Source organism: Stomoxys calcitrans, chromosome 2, assembly GCF_963082655.1.
Source record: "Stomoxys calcitrans chromosome 2, idStoCalc2.1, whole genome shotgun sequence".
NCBI classification, from domain to species: domain Eukaryota; kingdom Metazoa; phylum Arthropoda; class Insecta; order Diptera; family Muscidae; genus Stomoxys; species Stomoxys calcitrans.
Genome location: NC_081553.1, coordinates 1947364 through 1970914, shown reverse-complemented (window position 1 = coordinate 1970914; position 23551 = coordinate 1947364). Strand labels below are relative to the sequence as shown.

At 35.9% G+C, this 23551-nt stretch overlaps 1 protein-coding gene across 25 annotated transcripts in view; it reads right to left on the bottom strand.

Moving 5' to 3' along the window:
- Positions 1-23551, bottom strand: part of LOC106083492 (modifier of mdg4) — a 105839-nt gene that overhangs the window by 18571 nt on the left and 63717 nt on the right. Inside the window, exons 5-6 of one of the 25 annotated variants that reach the window (XR_001220662.2) lie at positions 620-1083; positions 170-258 (exon numbers count right to left, since the gene is read on the bottom strand). The exons of 16 other annotated variants lie outside the window; for them this stretch is intronic. Coding sequence is in view for 8 of the 9 variants with exons in the window: in XM_013246547.2 (XP_013102001.2) it covers positions 4666-5132 (467 nt within the window). In the remaining variant the exon portion in view is untranslated. Of the gene's footprint in view, positions 1-93; positions 259-439; positions 1084-1345; positions 1762-1914; positions 2393-3877; positions 5133-5285; positions 5401-5699; positions 6103-23551 lie in introns of those variants that run through there. 8 more of the 25 variants (XM_013246555.2, XM_013246574.2, XM_059364153.1 and 5 more) reach the window with 8 other exon arrangements.

Sequence of the window (23551 nt, the reverse complement as noted above, 5' to 3'; positions counted from 1 at the left end):
TTTTTTGTAATTTTTCTGAATTTTGTTTTTTTTTTTTTTAATGTGGCATTCTCTTTCTTTCTTTTGCAGAACATTTGGCAGAATGGGTTTTACATTTCATTAGTTGGCCTCCTTTCAAGTCATTCAATACTAGGTAGGCTGGGCAGTCCAAGGTCAAACAAAACCAATAACTTCGATAGGGAGTGGCACGCGTCTTCTGATATTTGGCGCCGTTATGAAGAATATACTCCACAGTTCCTAATTTTAATATTTTGATTTCTAATTGTGATAAAAAGAAAACAAAAAAGTGTCATTAAAAAATAAAGACCAACACATACGTAAAGCAAAAAAAATTAAAAAAAAAGAAACACTCTCTAATTTTTTATGTATATTAAACATACTAAAAGACAATGTGATTTATTGCAAATTTAAATTAATTTATAATTAGAATTTGATAAAAAGACTGAAGACAATTATTCACTCTAGCAGGGTGCTCTGCTCAGCTTGGGGACTAGTTATAAAAATCTTTAAAGCAACTATCTTTATTATCTCTGATTATTACTTTTCAAAACAACCCTGCGTTTAATAATTGTCCTTTTAAGTTCTTAGCCTACAGATAACATTTCAATCTTTTTCTCACATTTTTCAGTGGTGATTGTTTATGGAGAGAACCAGCCCCTGAAGCAGCCCTATTCGTTTTGCTTATCGTTAATTAAAATTCACATTTTGTCATGTGCCTTTTATTGTCGCCGCTTATGAGATTGGCGGGCATCGAGTCGGGCGTAAACTTGGGCGGATGATTGTGGGGATTTTTGCCCAACTTTAGACCGCCCTCCACTTTTGTAATGCATCGAGCAGTGCATTTATTCTCCGACACTCGCTTGCCATTGCCATTCGAACATATCCAATTGATGGTTGATCTAAAACTCGCCTCCTTCTTGTACATGTAACCTCGGAAAATTAAGTTAAGGCCCTGTTTTTGATTACGCATATAATGGTAAACTTCATTTTCTAACCACACTCCGGTTGGCAGGCCCAAAAAGTACACTTCAGACACCGGTCTATATTCATTATGCTTGGAGGACATTGGAGTGGCTGCAGACCCTGTAAAAAAAGACCACATGGAGTTAGTAAAATGAAAAAGTTTGAACAGATCCCAAAGTAAAAACATCTTTGTTTTATCATTTGAATTTATTAAGCAACACAATGTTTTTTTTCCAAATACATTCATACTATATGGCTTAGTCTATTGCACACTAAGTCTAAGTACACTAAGATAAGGGTCAATGGGGGAAGACTCCTCATATGGTGTATGAATTGTACATAGATGTGGTAACTTAAGTTTTATTACAATTATTGACATTACCAATTTCTATACTCGGCATGATGTCCTTCAACACATTCAATACTATGGTCCATTCTTAATTCCAACATTCGAAACATTTGTAATGCTTGTACAAAAATCACGGGTCATTGCTTGCTTGTGAATAGCATCAAAGTATGTTTGACGAATGCTCGAAGCGTAAAATGTGGTTGGCAAATCTTTTGGGTTTGACAACTTCTTCTCCTGTTTTCTTCCTTGATAAATTCTTTCTTGCTCCCGGCCATGAGTGTGCACACCGGCCAGCCGAACGCATCCATTTTTGGAGATCCTCAAGCGAGCAGTGCAATGGTGTTTATCGAAACGCAAACAACGCCAGTATCTTTCACGGTTTTTGCGATACAAAAAATTGTCCAACACCAACAGAGGTGTACCGCGTGAACTATAGATGTATTCCAAAGCTGTAATTGAGTAAAGTATAAATGAAATATGATGAGCATTGAGGAAAGCTTTATAAAATATATATACGCCTTGTGCAATTTTTTTAAATACAGCTATAAGTCTATGTTTGTATGTTAATTTAAGAAAAATTATGTATTTATTAAAATTTCTATTGTGTAATGTGAACTTTAATTCCGGAGTCCGGCAGTGTGACAAAAATTTATGAATATTTGTATAGGTTTTTTTATAGATCTGTGTTTAAATGTTGTGAATACTAGTCTGGGGAGATCAGATCATAATCATCGTCAATGCGTTCGGTTTTTATTTGAATTTGTTGTTGCACCATGACATCGTCGTAAGTATTTTCCTTTGCGGTATTTCTCCTAAGTGGGCTCTGTTCAGTCTTTGCACTACTTTGGTTGTATTGCCTAACCCTTAAAATTTCCTCATATTCATTATTGTGGTTATGCATTCCGATGATTTTATCGATTGATCCACCCTTGTCTTGGGATACAATCAGACGCGCCTTGCAATCACATCGCTTAGCACGCAGACAGCGCCAATATTTACTGCGATTTTTGGTGTACAGATAGTCGTTTAAAACAATTCGCGTCTGACCCCGATGATTGACTAAGTACTCCAGATTTAAATCTGCAAAAGCATAAAAAAGATGATGAAGATGTAACAGCAATACATTCCCAGGGGCACAAAATAACATCATACTAGGCATGAAGATTGCATTGTATATCAATTTTCGAAAAAGATCATTATATGTATCAAACATGTTCATTGTGTACCATCCCATTTAAAAATTTGCATTACAAATTTGTATGAGAGTAATAGAGTAAAAATCACAAAATGATAAAATTAACAATGAAGCAAATAGTGGAGCAAATCTGCATAACAATCCAATACTCTTAAATAAATTCTTCGAATGATGCAATCATTTGTCAATGACTACACATTTCGATTTCAATAGTTCTGCACAATTCATGGTGCCATGGTGGATATTAAATTAGTTTTTTTAATTATGTTCTTAAACTTCCAATACGTCTATGGCTTGTAATTAGACAAACTCATTTTGTTAACCACAATTATAAATACTTAATCTAAAAAAAAAATTAAAACTCGCATAAAATTACAATAAGGAACAGTGCATACTTCTTTCATATGAATGAGTGCAGTCCGATTAAAGTTTAAGCTGAATAACATGCCGAGTCCGAACGGCGTGCCGCATGGTACCACTTGCTAGAGAAGTTTTAACATGTGCAGGATACCTCACAAAAGTAAACCACGCTGAAAATTAGTCTGATGTTCAGGCCGGGATTTGAACCCTGGCGTTCGGCGTCATTAGCGGATATGCTAAACTCTGTGCCACGGTGGCCTCCGATCACAATGAGGATCATCGTTCCATGTTGATATATGGATTAAACAAAATTTTTTATTTGCAAAACAACGATTATAAGCAAAGAACCATTTTACCAGCAAACCAATTTATCTACATATTACTTCTACTATGTCCTTTATCTGTGCAATCTAGTGCAATACAAGCACAATGATAACTAGGTCACTGATTTGGAAGGTCAGTCGTAAGGTTCTTCACCAAATTACTGTAATACGACCACCGTGGCGCATAAGCTAGCATTTCACATTTTTTCAACTGTTGTTATCCCCTAACAATGCTGGCGACATTTGTGATGTATCCAGATTTCAATGTATGATAATGGATTGCAAGAATCTTTAAGTGAAAAAATGTCTTCAGTTGGAATGTATACATTTGTGATGTATCCAGATTTCAATGTATGATAATGGATTGCGAGAATCTTTAAGTGAAAAAATGTCTACAGTTAGAATACACATATTGGAAGTTCAGGCGACTAGACATTACATTTACCGTAAATGATGCAGCATTGGCTACTTAGGCCTTCATCTATTTACTTTATCAAGAGAGGACCATCATATAGAAAAGACTGTGATTAAAGTTATTAGTTGCATTTTTATTTTCCGTGTTGGGTATTGTTAAAGTATCTGATCCGTAGGTGTACTTATAGCCAGTTTTCCAATTCTGTGCCATTCAAATGAGTGACTCAATTCACTCTAACTTCTGCGGTAGAAACTACTAATTTTAAGTGACACCGAACGTGAAACATTTAACAAATTACATAGCGAAAAACAACCAAACCCAAGGCAGCCGGTTGTACGTACCTGATTGACCCGAAGAAGTCCTTAATCGGCAAAGGCTGCCGCCTCAGTGTAAAACACACTGTTACAACAACATCAATAATATGGCAAATATTGTTTACACCACTCTCACTTATGCATAGTATGCTCAAGAACACAAACGTAATATATTACATATAAACAAATCATATGATGAAATTTAGAATTCCAGAAATTCCATATAACTACTCTTGAAGTTCTTGAAATAGCATAGGCATGGCCGGCCCTAAAGGTGCAGTTACACACTATGCGCGCGGTTTAAAAAACAACTCTGCTAACAAATCCCACAATAGCAATGCGCAAAAGTTAAACAATTTTTAACTTTGGTGCCTAAATACAATACTTCACTTATATGAACACAAAACTAGGAACGAATTCAATCGTCAAAGTTAAAAATTGTGTAACTTTTGCGCATTGCTTTTGTGGGATTTGTTTGCAGAGTTGCATTTTTAATGAGCGTGCATAGTATGTAACTCCACCTGAAGACGATGAAGATAGGAAGAAATAAGAGGCGGACAAATAATAGTTTAGGTATAGGATGAATCAATGGGGGTTCCAAGTCAAAAGCTCCATTTCCAAAAGTTTCTTATTAAATGATTATATTATGAATATTGATTCGCATTTATTGAGAACATTCTTTTGGGTTTTTTTTTCATTTTTTTTTTTTGGTAGTCAACTCTAAAATGTTAGTAACTTTAATTTATTTAAAAACCAATAATATCTTCCTCCATTATTTCGTTTTTAACATGCACTTCCCCATCGGCTAACGTTCCCACAATTGCACCAGTGGCAATTTGATCGTTGTGTCCCGTTATAGTCTTCATATAACCATGGTTTTGCCATTCGCATTTGTCTGGGCTTTCTGGGCGATTTACCGCATTGAAGTTGGCTTTATTTTTTATTTTTGTCCTTCCTTTCAAAAGCGCTTCACCGTTGGCGATAGCCTTCTTGTATTCCAAGCCTTTTTGGATCTTTGAACGCTCGTTGCCGTGCACATGAGTGCCTTGAGAGCTTGATATTCTGCCATTGGTCACAATGAGTCGGGCTGTGCATTTGAATTGGGCGGCTCTTACACAACGCCAATATTTACCTCGGTTTTTGCGATACAAATAATCACCAGACACAATAAGAGGGTGACCACGTTGACTGTAAATAAATTCCAGCTCAGCAACTGGAAGTAGTATTGAAAGAATGATGGAACATTAGCCATAGTTGGAAAACACGTTACGAGAGTACACTGTAGTTTTACAGTACGACTGATAAGATATAGAATATTTGTATTAAAGTAAAGTAAAGTTGTTACAACAAATTATTATTCTAGCACATTTATAATTCCGCCCAGAATTGACGATATTTATTGTTGTTGGAAAACGTTTTAAGAGCAATTGTATGTATTCCCATAGAGTATTCAAAATATACAGCAAGTGCAAAGAAACGATCTTGTAAATGGAAAGCATATTTGGAGTTAAACTGTCCTTTATCCTTATACATATTGGGTTGCCCAAAAAGTTATTGCGGATTTTCATATAGTCGGCGTTGACAAATTTTTTCACAGCTTGTGACTCGGTAATTGCATTCTTTCTTCTGTCAGCTATCAGCTGTTACTTTTAGCTTGCTTTAGAAAAAAAGTGTAAAAAAAGTATATCTTATTAAAGTTCATTCTAATTTTTATTAAAAATGCATTTACTTTCTTTTAAAAAATCCGCAATTACTTTTTGGGCAACCCAATAGATAGATGTGCATACAAAAAGGCCTATTAGCTTTATTATGTGCCACTGTTAGATTTATGAAATGATTATTACAATAGAATATTTAAAAGGAATAACGCGTATAATTGTCGCTGAGGGGATCTCGTTGAATTTTTTGAATTTGCATTCGCTTCACGACATCTTTAGTTGGTAATTTGTTATATTGTTTGGCCCTGAGAATTTCTTCATACTCTTTATCGTGGTTGTGCGTTCCAATGATTCTTTCAATGATTTCATTCCCAGCATTGTCTTCGGTTACGATGAGGCGGGCCTTACAAAATCGCTTAGACCGCAGGCAACGCAAATATTTACTACGTTCTTTGGTGAATAGATAGTCATTGAGAATAATTCGCTTGCGACCACTATGGGTGACCAAATACTCCAGCTTTAAATCTGTAAAAGCATAAAAAAGACGGTGATGTAGCACCTAAGATTGTGTTGAAATATTCTATTGGCCAAATATAGAATAAATCTATTCAAAAAAAAGTTTTATGTTTTATAAAATAATTTTATTTAGTTCCATATATTCACATTTATTGTACATACCTACATATATATTAATTAGAACATTATAAATTATAAATCAAATTATATTATTAATTATGAATAAACATGTAAATACAGCAATTACTATATTACAAATTAATTTCAATGTTCTGACTTTTACAAATTTATGAAAAAAAAAAAGAATTTTGTATTACTGAACGCAAAAATATTTGTCACCACTTTAAAGGGCAGCCACTGCTCAGGATTTCTTAGTTCAGTAACCCATGAATTATAGTTTATCGTATTACCAGAGTAATATTGTTGTAGGACTATAGAAAAATAAAGCAAGACGCTCTAGTAACGATGGCAAACAACATGTTTAATACGGAGTCTGTTTCGTTGAAATACATTGGGATATAGAAGAATTGATTAGATTTCAGATTTACATTTATTTGTTCAAATCTAATGTAATCGAAGCCATTCGCTCCATTTAAGAATAACAATTTTAACTTACAATGAGATTATTAATACTCCCAATAATAAAAAACTTAACAGTTTCAACGTATATACAAAATTATAGCTACACATAATTCATTACATTACATTTTTATTTAAATAAAACTTTAAATTTAACATAAATTCGACAAGTTTTTAAAGCAGAAGAATCTCAGGTAACTTTAATTAGATAACGTAACAAAATTAAAATTATTACAGTTCAGACTCAATAAAATATCGTTGAAAAAAAAGTAGTGAACGAATTATCTGATTAAAAAAAATTAAAATCTGGCCAAAAGAAAAAGGTATTCATGATAATCAGTAATAAGAAAAATAAATTGCAGTAAGTGTGGCTCGAGTTATAGGAAGCCTGTTCAACAACCTGGCTATTCTAACTGCAAAGGACTCCGTCATATGTGGACCAATCATTGGCAGTAGAAGTTGATTGACACGCGTTGAATGACAATAGCGAAAGGATTTAGAAACAAACGTTGGAGACTGGTACTTATAAAATTTGTGAAACATAACCAACATTCTAAAGCTCACAACGTTCCTAAAGGGGCAAACCAAAAAAAGTTCACAAAGTTCAAAAATAGTACACTAAATTGTTTAAAACTAAAACTAACTTTTGTCATGTTAGCATTGGTGGAACCCGAATAAAATGGTAGGCATTACAAGTGCATGGACTAAACGCTTCTTGATTGGCCGAGGTAACACCAGATGCGTGTTATACAACACTCGACCAAGTTTGTACCAGAATCAACACTATCTATATTGACAAGTTATCATCAATTAAAACACCTAAATAATGCATACGGCTAACAAGTTCAATATTGGCTCCATCCTACCATCTATCGTATTCATCCTACCATCTATCGTATTCATCCTACCATCCATGAAAATTCCGAGTGGAAAACATTACTCCCTCCGTCTTTGAAACATTTACACTTAACTTGTTGGAATTCATCCAAGACATCAAATTCATCCGCTAACACTGTCATTGCAAATTGCAAATTTTGCCCATGAACATTCCACTAAAGAACAGGGGCAAACTTCTCACATATCAATGAGTACAGTCCGATTCAAATTTAAGCTCAATGATAAGGGGCCTCCTTTTTATAGCCGAGTCCGAACGGCGTGCCGAAGTGCCACACCTCTTTGAAGAGAAGTTTTACATGGCACAGTACCTCAAAATGTTGCCAGCATTAGGAGGGGAAAAACCACCGCTGAAAATTTTTTCTGATGGTCTCGCCAGGATTCGAGCCCAGACGTTCAACGCCATAGGCGGACATGCTAACCTCTGCGCTACGGTGGCCTGTCATACTGACTCCTATTAGCTGGAAAGGAGTACAACAACTTACACACACTGTTACCCAATCCATATAAATTCGATAATTTTACAATAGCGTTGAAATAGTCCACCCTATCAAATGCCTTCTCAAGATCCAACAAAATAAGTACATAAGATTGATGATTGGATAGACATGATCTTACTTCTCCTGCAGCATAAACTAAATTGAGCATCATTTAATAATCCCCGACTATCCAAATGGCTAAGTATTTGAAATTTCAGAGCATGCTCAACAACTTTCGACAGTACGGGAAGTAAAGCAATGGGCCTAAAATTGACAGATGTACTGTTACAACATTTCTTCCTGATATGGACACATAAGGGAAGACTAGCTTCAAAAATTTGTACGGGATACCGTCATCACCAGCAGCATTAAATTTTCTTGAGGCAAATGATCTATAAAGCTCTGTAAGAAAGATGGCACTGAATCCAAACAGAATTGCTTCGAGTGTTTTTTATTTGTTTTTTTTTGTAGCATTGCGTTGTACACTGAGGCGGCTGTACTTGCTGATGAACGACTCCTTCGGGCCAATCCGGTACGTACAACCGGCTGCCAGTGGTGTACATCTCCAGTGCGATCTATCTGACTGTCAACAAAATTCTGGTTCATAGTGTTTACAACCTCTGCTAAAGTTGTATCTGGATCTTCCACTACAAATGCAAATTTGCCCATGAATAGAACCGGGTAAATACCCAACGCTTGGGTATTTATTGGGTAAATGCCTTTTTTGTTTATTTCTAATTTTGCCAATATCTTGGAAATAAAAATATTTTCCAAACAATTTTTGATGATTTCGTATTTTTTGATCTGATCTTCCTGATCTCATAAACCAGCTATATAGGCCGATCTCCACACTTAAAGTCTTGAGGCAATAAATTGGTAATTTTTCATCCGATTTCGATAAAATTTGGCACAGTGAGTTCTGGTAGACCCCTACCCATTTCTGTGGAGTGCGGTTCAGATCGTACTATATTTGGATGTAGCTGCCCTTAAACCGACCACCCGATCTCCCGGTATATAGTATTGAGGCCATAAAAGATCCATTTTTACCCGAATTGGATGAAATTTGGCACAGTGTGTTCTGGTAGACCCCTACCCATTTCTGTGAAATGTGGTGTAGATCGGACCCTATTTGGATATGGCTGCCATACAGACAGACCTGCCGATATAGTGTAATGAGCCTATAAAAGGAGCATTTTTCATCCGATTTCAAGGGGAGAAGTTTTTACATGGCTGCCATACCAAATGGAACAGTACCTCACAAATTTCACCAGCATTAGGAGGGCTAAACCACCGCTTATAATTTTTCTCGCCAGCATTTGAACCCTGATAAGTCCATTTATAAAATTACAATAGAACTACTCATTTATATTACACTACTCTCTTAAAAATATTATATAAAATATTTCAATGTTTTTTGTATTGTTTTTCAAATACAAATTGAAATACAGCTTTTTAGTTGAATTCCTAAAAAATACTAACCAAAGAAAGTAAACTATTAATTTGACTACTTACTGAAAAATATAATTTAAATATATATGGTTCCAAAGTTATTGATTAGAATTCTTTAATATGTTTCGGTTTCTTCTCTGGCTTTTTTTTGGGCCTAGGATATCAGAATGAAGAAATGATAGAAAGTGACTTCTAATTCCAAAGTCCATAAGAACAATGCGCGATTAACAAAGTATTATTAAATGGGAATAGCGGCCCAGATTGAGATATTTTTTAAATAGGTTCATTTGACATTTCTACAAAGGAACTCTGTCAAATAAACATATATAATTCCACATAATTTATATGGCTTAGAAATTATTCTCTTCTATTAATCAAACATTGCCCACCGGGCTTAACATTGATAGATTTAAGAAATTTCAAGTTTTCATATTTAAAGTATAATTTAGTTCTATCAAAAATTTAAAATATAATATACTACTATCACTAACAGAAATAACTAATAAATTTATTGATGTAAAAAAAAAATTGTTTCTAAAAAATTATAACATAGTCTAATGCACAATTCAGTGATGAAAACGAATTCAATTGAATTGCCTATAAGAAATGTTGGATTTGCTAAGACTTAAGTGTTTTGACATACTGAGATGTTTTTGAGACTAGTAGGAATGACCTTTCAAATACAACAGGACTGAAACTTTCAATAAGAATTTGAGAATTCCGGGTTGAATTCAATAATTAAAAGTAAGGAAGAAGGTAACTGGGTTCACCATACTTAAGAATGTTGAAGAATAAGCAGTGGCATCTAATATTCAGAAAGTGCTCATAAGTGCTCATAATTGTTTTACAAAGTATTTGTAGTCTCGTCTACAACGACGAGGACCATAAACGAACCGTAATATGTTATGGAAACACTTTTGAATCTTACGCAGATTAGTCCTATCGGATTCGAAATATTGCTATTTGTGTGGGTAAAATAACATTCAAATTGTAGAGTTTTTTAAGTATAAAGTTTCAGGAGCAAATTCCTATAATCACCGTAAGTTCTTATCCTGTTTCCATAGAATTTTATGTTGCGTCGATGGTAATCACTGCCGCAGCGATTACCAACGTTCTACTATTGAATTTCTTGGATGCTCATTCGAGCATTGTATAAACGTTAGGTGTCTATTTTATCTCTTCTCCTTTATTAAATATGAACAGCCATGTTATTTGTTTAACACTATAAACTTTAAAACCAGTAGAAGAAACTCCCAGATACTCATTAAATGTTATAATAGTACTATTCTTGAAAGATTATACCATAATCGGGTTTTGAGTCTGTAGAATTCCTTGCAAAAAAAGTTTTGCGGTAAGCCATTCGGCATTCAAAAGAAATTTATTTCTTTATTTCCGTTCTTTAAGCAGCTAGAATCACTGTTGCTCTATTTTACTGCAATATATTTTATTTGGTCATATTTTAAAATCTTTCATTTCGAATTTCCCTGAAAATAGGCTTTTTATTATTTTTTTTTAACGTAGGGAAAAGTGCTTTAGATTTTTTTTTTACTTTTTCTATGTTTAAGATTTTTTGTTTTAGTTTTTAAATGTTAAGTTTTAAATTTGGATGTTTATTTTTGAAAAATTATTTAATCGCCAGTTCGATTGCATATTCTTGTGTTTAAATTCTAAATATTTATATATATTTTTTTTATTTTGTGTAATGAAACTTCCGTCCTATCAATATATATTCCACTAAGGGAATTTGATTGATTAATTACAAATAAATAAATAAATATAGCTTTTCCTTTCCTGATAAATAAATAAATAATTAAAATATTTCAAAGCTTTGCCTTCAGATCCATTTTCTAAAAATAATTGTTTGCTGTTTTGTTCCATTTCCAAATTGTTTTTATCATTTTTGGAATTTTGTATAAACATAATTTTTGCGGTCCAATGCAGTTTTTTAAAGGGTTTGTTGAAAAGAGTATGCGGATATTAATCCGCTCCATGCCACTATGGACATATACCTGAGCCAGTACTTAGCTTGTTGTGCGATCTAAATCCTAAAAAGTAACCTCCGTGCTGCTTCCAAAATCCTTATCGTTCTCCATACCACGTAATGGTAATCTGTAATCTGTTCCACCTAAGTACCGATGGCTGTTAGCCGCGAAAGCCGGACAACGACATAGGAAATGCTCCAACACTTCATCTTCGTCCCCACAAGCCCTACGCTTGCTATTGCTTGCCGCAGCGATTTTGCATAAGTAATCTCGTAGTTCTATGTGTCCCGTTATACAACCGAAAGCTATACTGAGCTCCTTCTGACAATCTGTTTCCCTGTTCCCCTTTGCGGAATGCGCATTCATAGCGCAAGCCCTTAAATCCAACTGCGTCGACGCGAAAGGTTTCGGGTTAACCAAGTTTATTAACGGCAGTCCTCTGGACTTTCACTCTGTCCTCTAGCTTTGATCCAACTGTTTAGCATGATCTTTCAGATGGAAATATCACGGTCCCAACAATCCAAGATTGGGCCGCTGGCAGCAGTGCCTCGCACTCGACCACAAGTTTTGTCTCAGGTATTCGATAGAAAACCTCTGTAGTTTCGTTTGATTCTCTGTTGAGACGAGCTTTATAATCGAAGATTTTTGCAATGGAAAAACAAAATCCAGAAATCAAAACACACCAACCACTATGGGATGCTATTAAGTTTCTGTATTCATTATTGCAATATTGTATTATTGTTCAATATCAAAATTGTCAAAATTCTACGTTTGTCGGTATATAATATTAAAATTGGGATGTCTATATACAAAGATGATTCGGCTTGAGCCAAATTCGGCAAGGATTTAAAGAGTTCTACTACAACTCACCGCTTTAATATTTATAATTTCAGCGAGATTACACAATAAATGCGTCTGTTGTGGATTCAGAACCCTAAATCGGCAAATCGGTCTATATGGCTGTTATATCCATATAGCTTTATTGGTTCAAAAACTGAATCCCAGATTCGTATTAAGTTCTAAAATACACTTCATTTGAGCCAAATATTGTCCGAATCTGTGAACGACAGTTTGGGTTGCGGCGTTCCACGGCTTCTTGATTTTTTGGTTTACCTTAAGGATGCTAGCAAAAATTCTCTCAAATAAGTTCGTATACGGCCGCTATATCCAAATAAGGTACGATCTGGACCACAATCAAAACGGAGATCGAGGATCTAATAGAATTCATTGTTCTAAAACTCTTCTCGAATGTAGTGGAGCACGTTTTAAAGAAAAAGTTTATGTGGCCTACATTAACCGAAGTTCGCTTATACATGATTGTCAATGGGGATTCAGGAAGGGTAGAGGGACATCCATCTTGCTTTGAGGTCTTACCAACCTTATTTGGAACCGCGTGAAAAATAACAATATCTGTATTTTACTCTGTTCTGATCTAGAAAAGGCTTTCCATCTATCCACCGTTTACTGTCTTAGTAGATGTAAACTTGTTTTCCGTGTAAACTTTTTTTTTCCTATTTGGTTGATGGACAGCAATTTGTTTAGATAGGTGATATAACTTCATCTACACTGAAGGTTAAAAGTGGGATCTGTGCTCGGTTCCCTTCTATTTTTTTTTTTTTTGTTTTTGGAAGACTTATTTGAGTCCATAAGTTATTGGTGTACCCCATATTATATTAATAACCGTCGCTCTTTGAACGTTCTTCAATCAAAGATTAATTAAGCAATGCCTTGCTTGGCTTCATGTATGTATGTGGCTAAGACTAGGGCTATTTTCTTCGGGGCAAGTGATATTCCAGATATGAGACTGGTATATAACGGGGATGAAATATGATTTGTCCATAATATTCAGTGCTTGAGTATACTTTAGATGTCATTCGATTTACACATTGATAATGTTGTGGCCTAGATAACTAGTGGCTTGCGCCAGCTTTATTGTACTGACTTAGTATTACCTCGATATATTAAGAACGATTGCTCCATGCTCCTATAATGCCACATTTATTGTACTGCCTTGAGGAATATTCTTGCGCCATTGCAAGTAACATGTTTAAACTTGCTTTAAATATAGAACTACGTTACATTTTTTTTTGTACATTGCAAATGGAAATTTGCCCATGAACATTCCATTAAGAAACTGGAGCTAAGTTCTGACATTTCATTGAGTGCTGTCAGATTCAATACTAAGCTCAATGATAAGGGATCTCCTTTTTATAGCCGAGTCCGAACGGCGTGGCGCAGACCGACACCTCTTTGGGGAGAAGTTTTTACATGGAAAAGTACCTCAAAAATGTCGCCAGCATTAGGAGGGGATAACCACCACTGTAAATGTTCTGATATTTCTGCCTGGATTCGAACCCATGCGTTCAGCGTCATAGGCGGACATGCTAACCTCTGAGCTATGCTGGCATCCGTACGTTATTCGATCATATATCCTCGTTTGTTAGAATATTTCCTGATTGTTCTTTCAACGATGTTGTTGAATGTAGATATGTGATTATTTTTTACAAAATCTATAAATCCCGTAATCCACAATTCCTAGTAAATTTGTTTGCATTTTCTCATTCTATTCTAGTTAATCAAATACTCATAGCAAGAGTTCTACCCCACATGGATGGGATTTTTTCTGTAAGAATAGCACATCAACTTATTTCACTTCCTGACTCCTTTCGTATTTTCAATTATGCCAATGATACATATCGAAAAAATTTCTTCCACACTTTGAAGAGATATAAAAGTATGATTTTTTTTTTTTTTTCGTTTTTTCCTTTCGTGAATTTTTTCAATAGTAGAATTGATAGAAATTTACACACTACAAATTATCTTATAATTTAGCGTAAATAACCAATTTTTTAATGCATATAAATGATTTGAGAAGTTTCATATTTGAGAGTAGTATTTATTGTAATTTTATTGACTGGCCTCTTATATGGCTTTAAAATTACAAAATTCATAAATGTTCTCGGTTCGGATGGGTTTGTACAGCAGCTAAATCCAAATATGATACGTTTAAGGCCGTTCAAAAACATAATCTGCGTGTGGAAAAATATAAATTTCTGCCATATTTCATCTTAATATCTCGATTTGTAACTAACGTCTATTTTACGATATCGCGCAAAAGGAAAGTGGAGTAAGCTATGTACTTGAAATTTTGAGCTGATATTTTTCAGTAGTGCAAATTTCATGATAATCGCTCTGCAATTTTGCGAGGTAAAGATCAATAAGTGCAAATTAAGCGATACATATATATAACAGCTGTGTAATATCTAAATATGAACCGATTTATTCTAAATTCAACACACATAGTGGTAAAAAAGAATGTGCAAAATTTTTGGAAAGATTGGTTGCTTAATGCTATAGGCTTATAGGTGAAAATCGGGCGAACATGTCTATATTTGGAAACAATATATAAATCACAAGGGTCTTCTATAAAACTCATCGGCTATAAAAAAGGAACAAAAATAGTCCATTCCAATCCAAAGCGGGCAAAATGTATATTGGAGCCAATATTTCTGCCTCGTAAAACGCAAAATACGGTATATACTGTTTTAACTTTTTTTTCATCTCGATGGATTCTTCGCTAAAAGAAAAACAAGTGGAACGCCAAAACTGGAGCACGCAATTATTCTGAGGAATTTAGGGGTAATTATTAAAAATGTTGGTTGTTGTTGTAGCAATGTTTTGTACACTGAGGAGGCAGCCCTTGCCGATGAAGGACTTCATCGGGTCAATCCGGTACGTACAACCGGCTGTCATGGGATTGCTTTGGCGAAAGCGAATGGTTCCCCAGCATTGAATAACACATTACGCCCACTACAGCACTGTACAACGTAATATAAGCCGTTATATACTGCCGGGCGCTCTATGTATATTAAATTTATACATAGTAAACATGGCAAATGAGCCGACTGGAGGGAGCTGGTAGAATCTCTGAGTATTACGCATAAAACTGCTTTCATGTGCGTGATTCAACAGTTTGTAACAAACAGAGAAGATTAGGGGTCGAATTACCGCATACGGGAAAACGAGAAAAGTTGTTTGAAATTTCTCTCTACTGTGAATAATGTATTTCTTATTGAAAGAAAATTTTTGAAATTTAAGGACACGTATATAAATATCTATCGAAATTTATAAAACAAATTTATAAATTACATCAGAATGTGTATAAAATGGTATAAGATCTCTTAAATACGAGATGAAATTTCATTTGATAAAGTAAAAAAGTAGATGATCCGACGCATTCCCGGTACTAGAGAAGTTCAGACTCTATAAATATGGCGAGAACCAAATATACACTTTATTGGAGTAATAGGGATGTGAAGTGTCATTAAAATGGATAGACGGCGTGGGGCCTTCAGAAGAGCTGAGGCAAAGCGGTGGGTCTGTCCAATAGGTTTTCTCAATGTGGGTGGATTTGGGGAACGAGTTTTTAGAACTAGTTTGAATTGTTGAAAACAATTCAGACTGTAAGAGATGTTTTCATTTCATTTATTTGGCTGTCTTGTGCATCTCTTTTTAAGATTGGCCTAATATTTACCTCAAATGGACACTATTGAAACAATATTGAATAAACAAAATCTATGTACATTTTGATTTGGATAACTAAATCTTGCTAACATCAATTACCAGCGGCAGCGACGACTACAACATTAGAAGAGCCGCGGGACAATCCCATTGCAGCCGGTTGTGCGTACCGGATTGACGCGATGAAGTTGTTCATCGGCAAGGTGTGCCGCCTTAGTGTTCACTATACATTTTGGTGGCTGCACCCGTGCTGTCCAATATCCCTATTAAAGATAAAAGATTTTGAAGCATATAATGTTGGAAAGTACGAAGTAGTCACAACCATTATTTGTATTGCAACACTGTGTTCTCTATTCCCTTTTGTGTATATTAGTTTTTACTATTCCTTTTTGATATTTCATTCTTTATTGTATTCGCTATTACATTGTACTCATATTCAAATTTACCAGTCAGTCTGGAATAAACTACAAATGAATTAACAACAGGTTATGGGCCCAGGCTCCGTTTTCAAGAAGACGCGTAAAGAATTAAATCGATTTTTATTTGCGAAGAGTACGGTTATGAAAAATAAATATGTCGGGCAACGTAATACGGATTGAGCCTTTAAATTCCCAGAATTACGATACATGGAAATTGCAAATTCGTGCAATTCTTATAAAAAATGACTTGTGGGCATATGTCAGTGGCGCATCACAATGCCCGTTAGCTGAAGCTGCCGAAATCGAGAAATGGAAGATCGCCGACCAGAAAGCTAGCGCGGATATTTTGTTATCAATGGCACCATCGGAATTGGGGCTCATATCCGAGTGTAAAACATCTAGGGATATATGGCTGAAATTGGAGTCCACATTCCAGTCGAAGGGGCCTGCCAGGAAGGCAACGTTACTAAAGCGTGTTGCTTTGGCACGTATGAAGGAGGGTGAGAGTGCTCGCGATCATATGAACGAATTCTTCGACGCAGTGACCAAACTCAAAGAAATCAATGTAACCATCGGAGATGATTTACTGGCCATTTTGCTTCTGTACAGCTTGCCAGACTCGTTCGAGACATTTCGATGTGCATTGGAGACAAGGGATGCACTGCCAACGCCCGATGTGTTGAGAGTGAAAATACTCGAAGAGGACCAATCACGTAAAGCAAAAACAGAACGAGATGAGCAAAATGCAATGTATGTAAGGCCAAAGAAAAACAACGTCAACGGAAAATTTGAAAGAGTAGCGAGAGAGGATAAAGTCGAAAATGCAAAGGCACAAAAGCAAAGGCAAAAACAGGGTTGTTTCAAATGTGGAAGATTTGGGCATTATGCCAGAAACTGCAGATCAAACGCAAACCATGCTGAGGAGAGCGAGGGCAGAAAAGAGAAGTCGCTGTTTAATTGTGTTGATGTGACATTAAATTGTTTTGACATCTCTAGCGAATGGTGTTTGGATAGCGGCTGCACCTCTCATATGAGCGCATACAAAGAAGGGTTTGTTAAAATGAAAAGCATAAGGAAAAGCTTATGTTTGGCAAACGGTGAGATGAGCGAAATATCTGGTATTGGTGACGTCAAAATAAAAGTTGCTAACAAAGGGCAAATGCAACCTTTTATAATAAGAGACGTAATGTATGTTAAAGATTTACGCACCAATTTGCTGTCCATCTCAAAACTGACGAATAAGGGATACCAGGTGCACTTCCATAGGGATGAAGCCTTTATAATGGACGGTAAAAATGAAGTTTGCAGAGCAACTCGTAAAGGTAATCTTTACTTTATAAACTCGATTGACTCTGTTAATTCAGCTGAAGAGAAAATAGGTGAGATCGACCTGTGGCACCAGAAATTAGGCCATCTTAATGAACATGATTTGAAATTGCTTGCCGATACTAAGGGCGCACATGGGATTGAAATCAAGAAAGGCCAACGATTGTCAACATGTGCGGTGTGCTTGAGTGAGAAACAGACACGAAATAGTTTCAGCAGTCGAGGTGATAATCGTACCAGTGAATTATTGGAAGTGGTTCATAGTGATGTCTGTGGCCCCATGAGAGTTAATTCACATTCGAACGCAAGGTACTTTGTCACTTTCATCGACGACTATTCTCGATACTGTGAAGTCCATTTCTTGAAGCAGAAATCTGACGTGCTGGGTGCTTTTAAGAAATTTAAGAGTTCATCGGAACTATTAACTGGCAAAAAGATTAAATTTCTCCAATCGGATAACGGCACCGAATATCTAAATAAAGAATTCAATGATTACCTGGAAAAGGCCGGCATTAGACGAAGGTTGACGGCACCTCATACGCCGCAACAAAATGGCGTGTCGGAGAGGAAAAACCGGACGTTGCTAGAGATGGCTAGGTGCATGATGAAACAGGCAGGAGTACCTCCGGTATTTTGGGCGGAGGCCGTAAACACCGCTAATTATTTAAGAAATCGATGTCCCACTAGATCATTGAATGGAAAATTACCAATAAAAATTTGGACAGGTAAGACTCCATCGATTAAACACTTGAGGACTTTTGGCACCCGGGCATACGTTTTGATCAAGGATAAGACGAATGGGAAATTGGATTCGCGTTCTGATGAATGTATTTTGGTGGGTTACTCTGAAGAGGCGAAAGCATATCGTTTGTGGTCGCCAAAGAAACGTCATGTAATTATTAGCCGTGACGTCAAGTTTACAGAAGACTTTTATGGAGAAGCGTTTGAGCCAATAATCAGAGAAGACTTGGAGCCACAATACGAGTATGAAATGCCAATAGGAGAACAGGAGTACCCGGAACAGCGAGAACGACAGTCCCAGACATCATCTCAAAACGCGAATGATACATTTCAGACCCAGAACACAAATGCTGACGCCATAGAGGATAGTGAAGAGGACATGGATGATTTCGAGGGGTTTGAAGATTGCGAATTCATTAATGCCGTTTTTAACGACGAACCTACTACCTGTGGCGAGGCGATGAATTCCCCAGATGGTCTCAAATGGCGACTGGCAATTGAAGACGAATTTTTAGCACAGATATTAAATGGTACTTGGGAAATTACCGAACAACCAGATGACAAGAAGGTGATTGCCAATAGATTCGTTTTTCGCACTAAAATGGACGATAAGAAGAAAGCTCGTCTAGTCGCAAAAGGGTGCTCCCAACGGCCAGGGGAGGATTTTTCGGACACCTACTCACCCGTCGTTCGATCGTCGACCATTCGACTAATGTCTGCTGTAGCTGTCGAAAATGACCTGGAAATCCATCAGATGGATTTTGTGACAGCATACCTGAATGGAGATCTTAAGGAAAGAGTCTTCATGCATGTACCTGATTATTTGGAGGAAGTCTTGCACAAATTGTCACGAGGAGAAACGGTTGGAACAAGCAAGGAGAAGAATCAGAAAGCCGTTGAAATTGCGGAAGCGTGGCTCAGGAATTTGAAGAAATATAAAAATCCAGTATGCAGACTCGTCAAGGCAATATATGGTCTACGACAATCAGGCCTACTGTGGTACCAGAAACTGAGTCACAGATTACAACAACTTGGATTAATACCATCGAAACAGGACCCTTGCTTATTCATAAACAGGAAAGGTGAGAAGATCACGCTAGTCACTGTTTACGTTGATGATTTATTAATAGCCACGGACGATAAGGAACAGCTATGCCACATAAAGAAGTCTTTGGCAGAATCCTTTGAGATGAAGGACCTTGGGAGGGTCAGCAGATGTTTGGGCATAGAATTTGACCAGGATTTGGAGAATGGTCAAATGTCATTAAAGCAGAAGGAATATACCGAATCCGTTCTTGCACGTTTCAACATGCAAAATTGCAAACCGGTTGTGACACCTTTAGAACAACAATGTAAATTGGATAAGCCTTTAGAACCTGATGCGACAATAATGCGAAAACATCCCTACCAAAGCTTGATCGGTGCCCTTATGTATTTAGCAGTCAGCACTCGGCCTGATATAGCGTACGCCGTAAATTTCTTAAGCCAGTTTAATTCGAATTACAATACTGAACATTGGAAGGCCGCCAAGAGGGTATTACGCTATCTTAAAGGGACGATCGATCATGGACTAAAGTATACCAAAGGCAACATTCAATTGTATGCGGTTGTGGACGCTGATTGGGGTTCCAATCTCTCCGATAGACGCTCCTACTCAGGATTTGCCTTCATAATGTCTTCCGGAGCAATCAGTTGGGAAGCTCGAAAACAGAGGACCGTGGCTTTATCGAGCACAGAAGCAGAGCTCCTTGCTATTACAGAGGCTTCAAAGGAGGCCTTGTATCTTCGACGAATCTTTGAGGAAATCAGACTGCCGAAAAACTGCATTACGATCTTCAACGACAGTCAGAGTGCCCAGAAATTGATACAAAGCGTCGGATACCACTCTCGTACCAAGCATATCGACGTCCGACATCAGTTTTTGCAACAGTACCGAAATTCTGGTTATATTAAATTGGAGTACAAGAGGACCGAAGATATGACAGCTGACGTACTCACGAAGGGCCTTGGTTCCAGTAAGCATCAACAACATATTCGAGAACTGGGCGTGGCCGAGATTCTATAGAGGACGTCCTACTTCGAGGGGAGGTGTTGGAAAGTACGAAGTAGTCACAACCATTATTTGTATTGCAACACTGTGTTCTCTATTCCCTTTTGTGTATATTAGTTTTTACTATTCCTTTTTGATATTTCATTCTTTATTGTATTCGCTATTACATTGTACTCATATTCAAATTTACCAGTCAGTCTGGAATAAACTACAAATGAATTAACAACATATAAACTTGCTGATTTCATTCAGCAGGACTACTAAACCAAATTTCCCCGAACATTCCATTAAGAACCAAGAGATACTTCAGTAGGACATTGCCCCGAAACTTCCGAACTTCAAACGAAATATTCTAAAAGACAAATGGAATAACTAACTATCAAATGGAATTTCTGAACTATATAAAGAATATCTGAATTGCTAATGGAAATTTATTTATTTTTCATTTTTATTTTATTTCTGAATTTTGTAATTTTAAAGCCCCATCAAATCAATTATATGAAATATAAAATTTGTAACTTAAGCTAAACGATAAGATAATTCGTAGTGTGTAAATTTCTATCAAATCTACTAATTTTCAACAACGATTATTATTATTATATTTAAATTTTTTTAATAAATGAAAATTACGATATCAAAGAGAGAAACATCAAAAATGTGGGAAAATATTAAAAAAAAAAATCATACTATTGCATTCGTCAAAGTGTCGAAGGAGTTTTTTTTGATATGTATCAGTGGCATAATTGAAAACACGAAATGAATTAGGAAGTAAATTAAATTGACGAGCTACTCTTATAGAAACATCCCATCCATATGGGGTAGAACTCTTAGTATGAGTATTTAACTAACTGGAATAGAGTGAGAAAGTGAAAAAATTTTCACTAGAAATAGGGTATTACCGGATTTATCGATTTTGTAGAACATAATCAGATTTCTACATATAACAAAATCAATGAAGGAACAACCAATAAAGCTTCTAGCAAACGTGGAAATATGATCGAATAACCTGCAAGTTTTATCTTATGCATGTTACTTGCAGTGGCTACAGATTGTACCTCAAGGCAGTACAGTAAATTAAGCATTATAAGAGCATGAAATAAACGTTGCTTAATACATAGAGGTAACACTAAATCAGTGCTATAAAGCTGGCGCAAGCCAAGAGTTACATTCGCCTCAACATTATCAATCGAATGAAATTCAGATAATATTTATTTTCTGAACAACAATCGAAAATTGTATAGATATTACTTAAGTTAGGTCCGCTTGGATGGATGAAAGAAAATGACGCCAAGATTTTTGTCTTAGCATCCACGAAGACCATGAAGCATTCCTCTTCTCTCTACAATAAGACCTGCCTGGAAGACACGTTTGTATTTTACTGGGTTAACGCTTTTTAGATCATCTTGTGCCCCGTAGAAAGAAGAACCAACCATCCTATTTCTACTATGGTGTAGTGCAGGGCATTGGCATAGGAAATGAAAACTGTCCTCTGTAGCGTCTATATCGTGACATCAGCAGCATACATATGCGAGACTTGTATTTAATTAGTTTATTGTGTGCATTCATGATTCCAATGACCATACTTAAGTGCATCTTCTCCATTGACAATAGAGCGTCAATGTTCTACTTCAAACGTTCGTCCCACAGCTTTGTTTGCTTACAGCCTTTGCATGCATTCAAGCAACTTCTTTGTAGCGCTCGATAATAAAACGTTTGCAATGGAGGAGGATACACATCCATAACCAACACAAGGGGGAGATTCACTTCGGACTTATCAAGTACATCGGCCTTTTCATTTCCCTCTATATAAAGTATGGTATTCCTGTAGACGCATCAGTAACTCCCGACAGCGGCCCACGACTTTGGATCTCATACACGTACTGTTAAATGCCTTCAACGTCGCTTATATCAGATGGCAGATATAATTGAATCTGACGATATCATTTTTTTTACCCGGTTCTTTTAAAGGTTCGAATAAAAGGCTAAGCTTAATTAGAAAATGTATCGGGTGCAGGACGTAGGATTCTCCGTTTCTATTACAAATAGAACAACAAAAAACTTATTTTTTAAAGTTACCCCGCAAAACAAGTTGATATGGTTAGATCTGATTATATCTGATCCAACTAATTAGATCATCATAGATTTTACAACTATATATGGTGCTAAATATAATTATATATGGTACTAGATATAACTTAATCTTGCACTATAGATAGATGCATAATTATATCAGCTTTATATAATTATATCTAAAAAGATATGGCCATAATTTACACTGAATTTTATTCTGAAAAAATTTCGGTAAAAGCGAATATAGTACCACCCTTTACTTATGAACAATTTTTCATAAAAGTATTATGTTATTGAGATTTTCAGTTTTTCAAAAAAGAAGCGGCGAAAAAAACGTGTTTTCACGAATATAGTATTAGCTTTAAAACAAAGTAATCACGAAAATCGAACATAGTACCAACCTTTAGTTCGATACAGCCATAACATCAAAACGAAAATGAATTTACCTGTGTTTATGATTCCTGCTATGGTAAGAAATTATGGCTGGCCAATGTAATAAACAACCAATATTGTTGAATGAATGAATTAATAAACACAGTTTCTCGAGTAGGTTAACTTACATGCAGCATTTTTGTTTTTGCATCACTCACAGCCCACAAACATACATCTGTGCATCTGGTAAATTTGCTTTCCCCCATCAAGAATAAAAAAACACAGCACACATATTTTCTAGGAACTTGCTTAATAAAAATTTTATGCACTAAAATTGTGCGAACTTAGAATTGTTTCTCATTCTTGTTAAGAATATATTCTCAATATTTTGGCATTACTGTATCACAACCCACGTCTTGCCATGCACTTTTGAAATCACTCAGAACTATTTACACGCTTTTCCCTCTTCGCAGAAATGTTCTTATTCAATTCACCCGCGAAATGGAAAAAAAAGTAAATAAATATTTGAAGAAATTCTTTTTAAAAGAAAAACTTTTCTATTTCTATCGGTCCAAA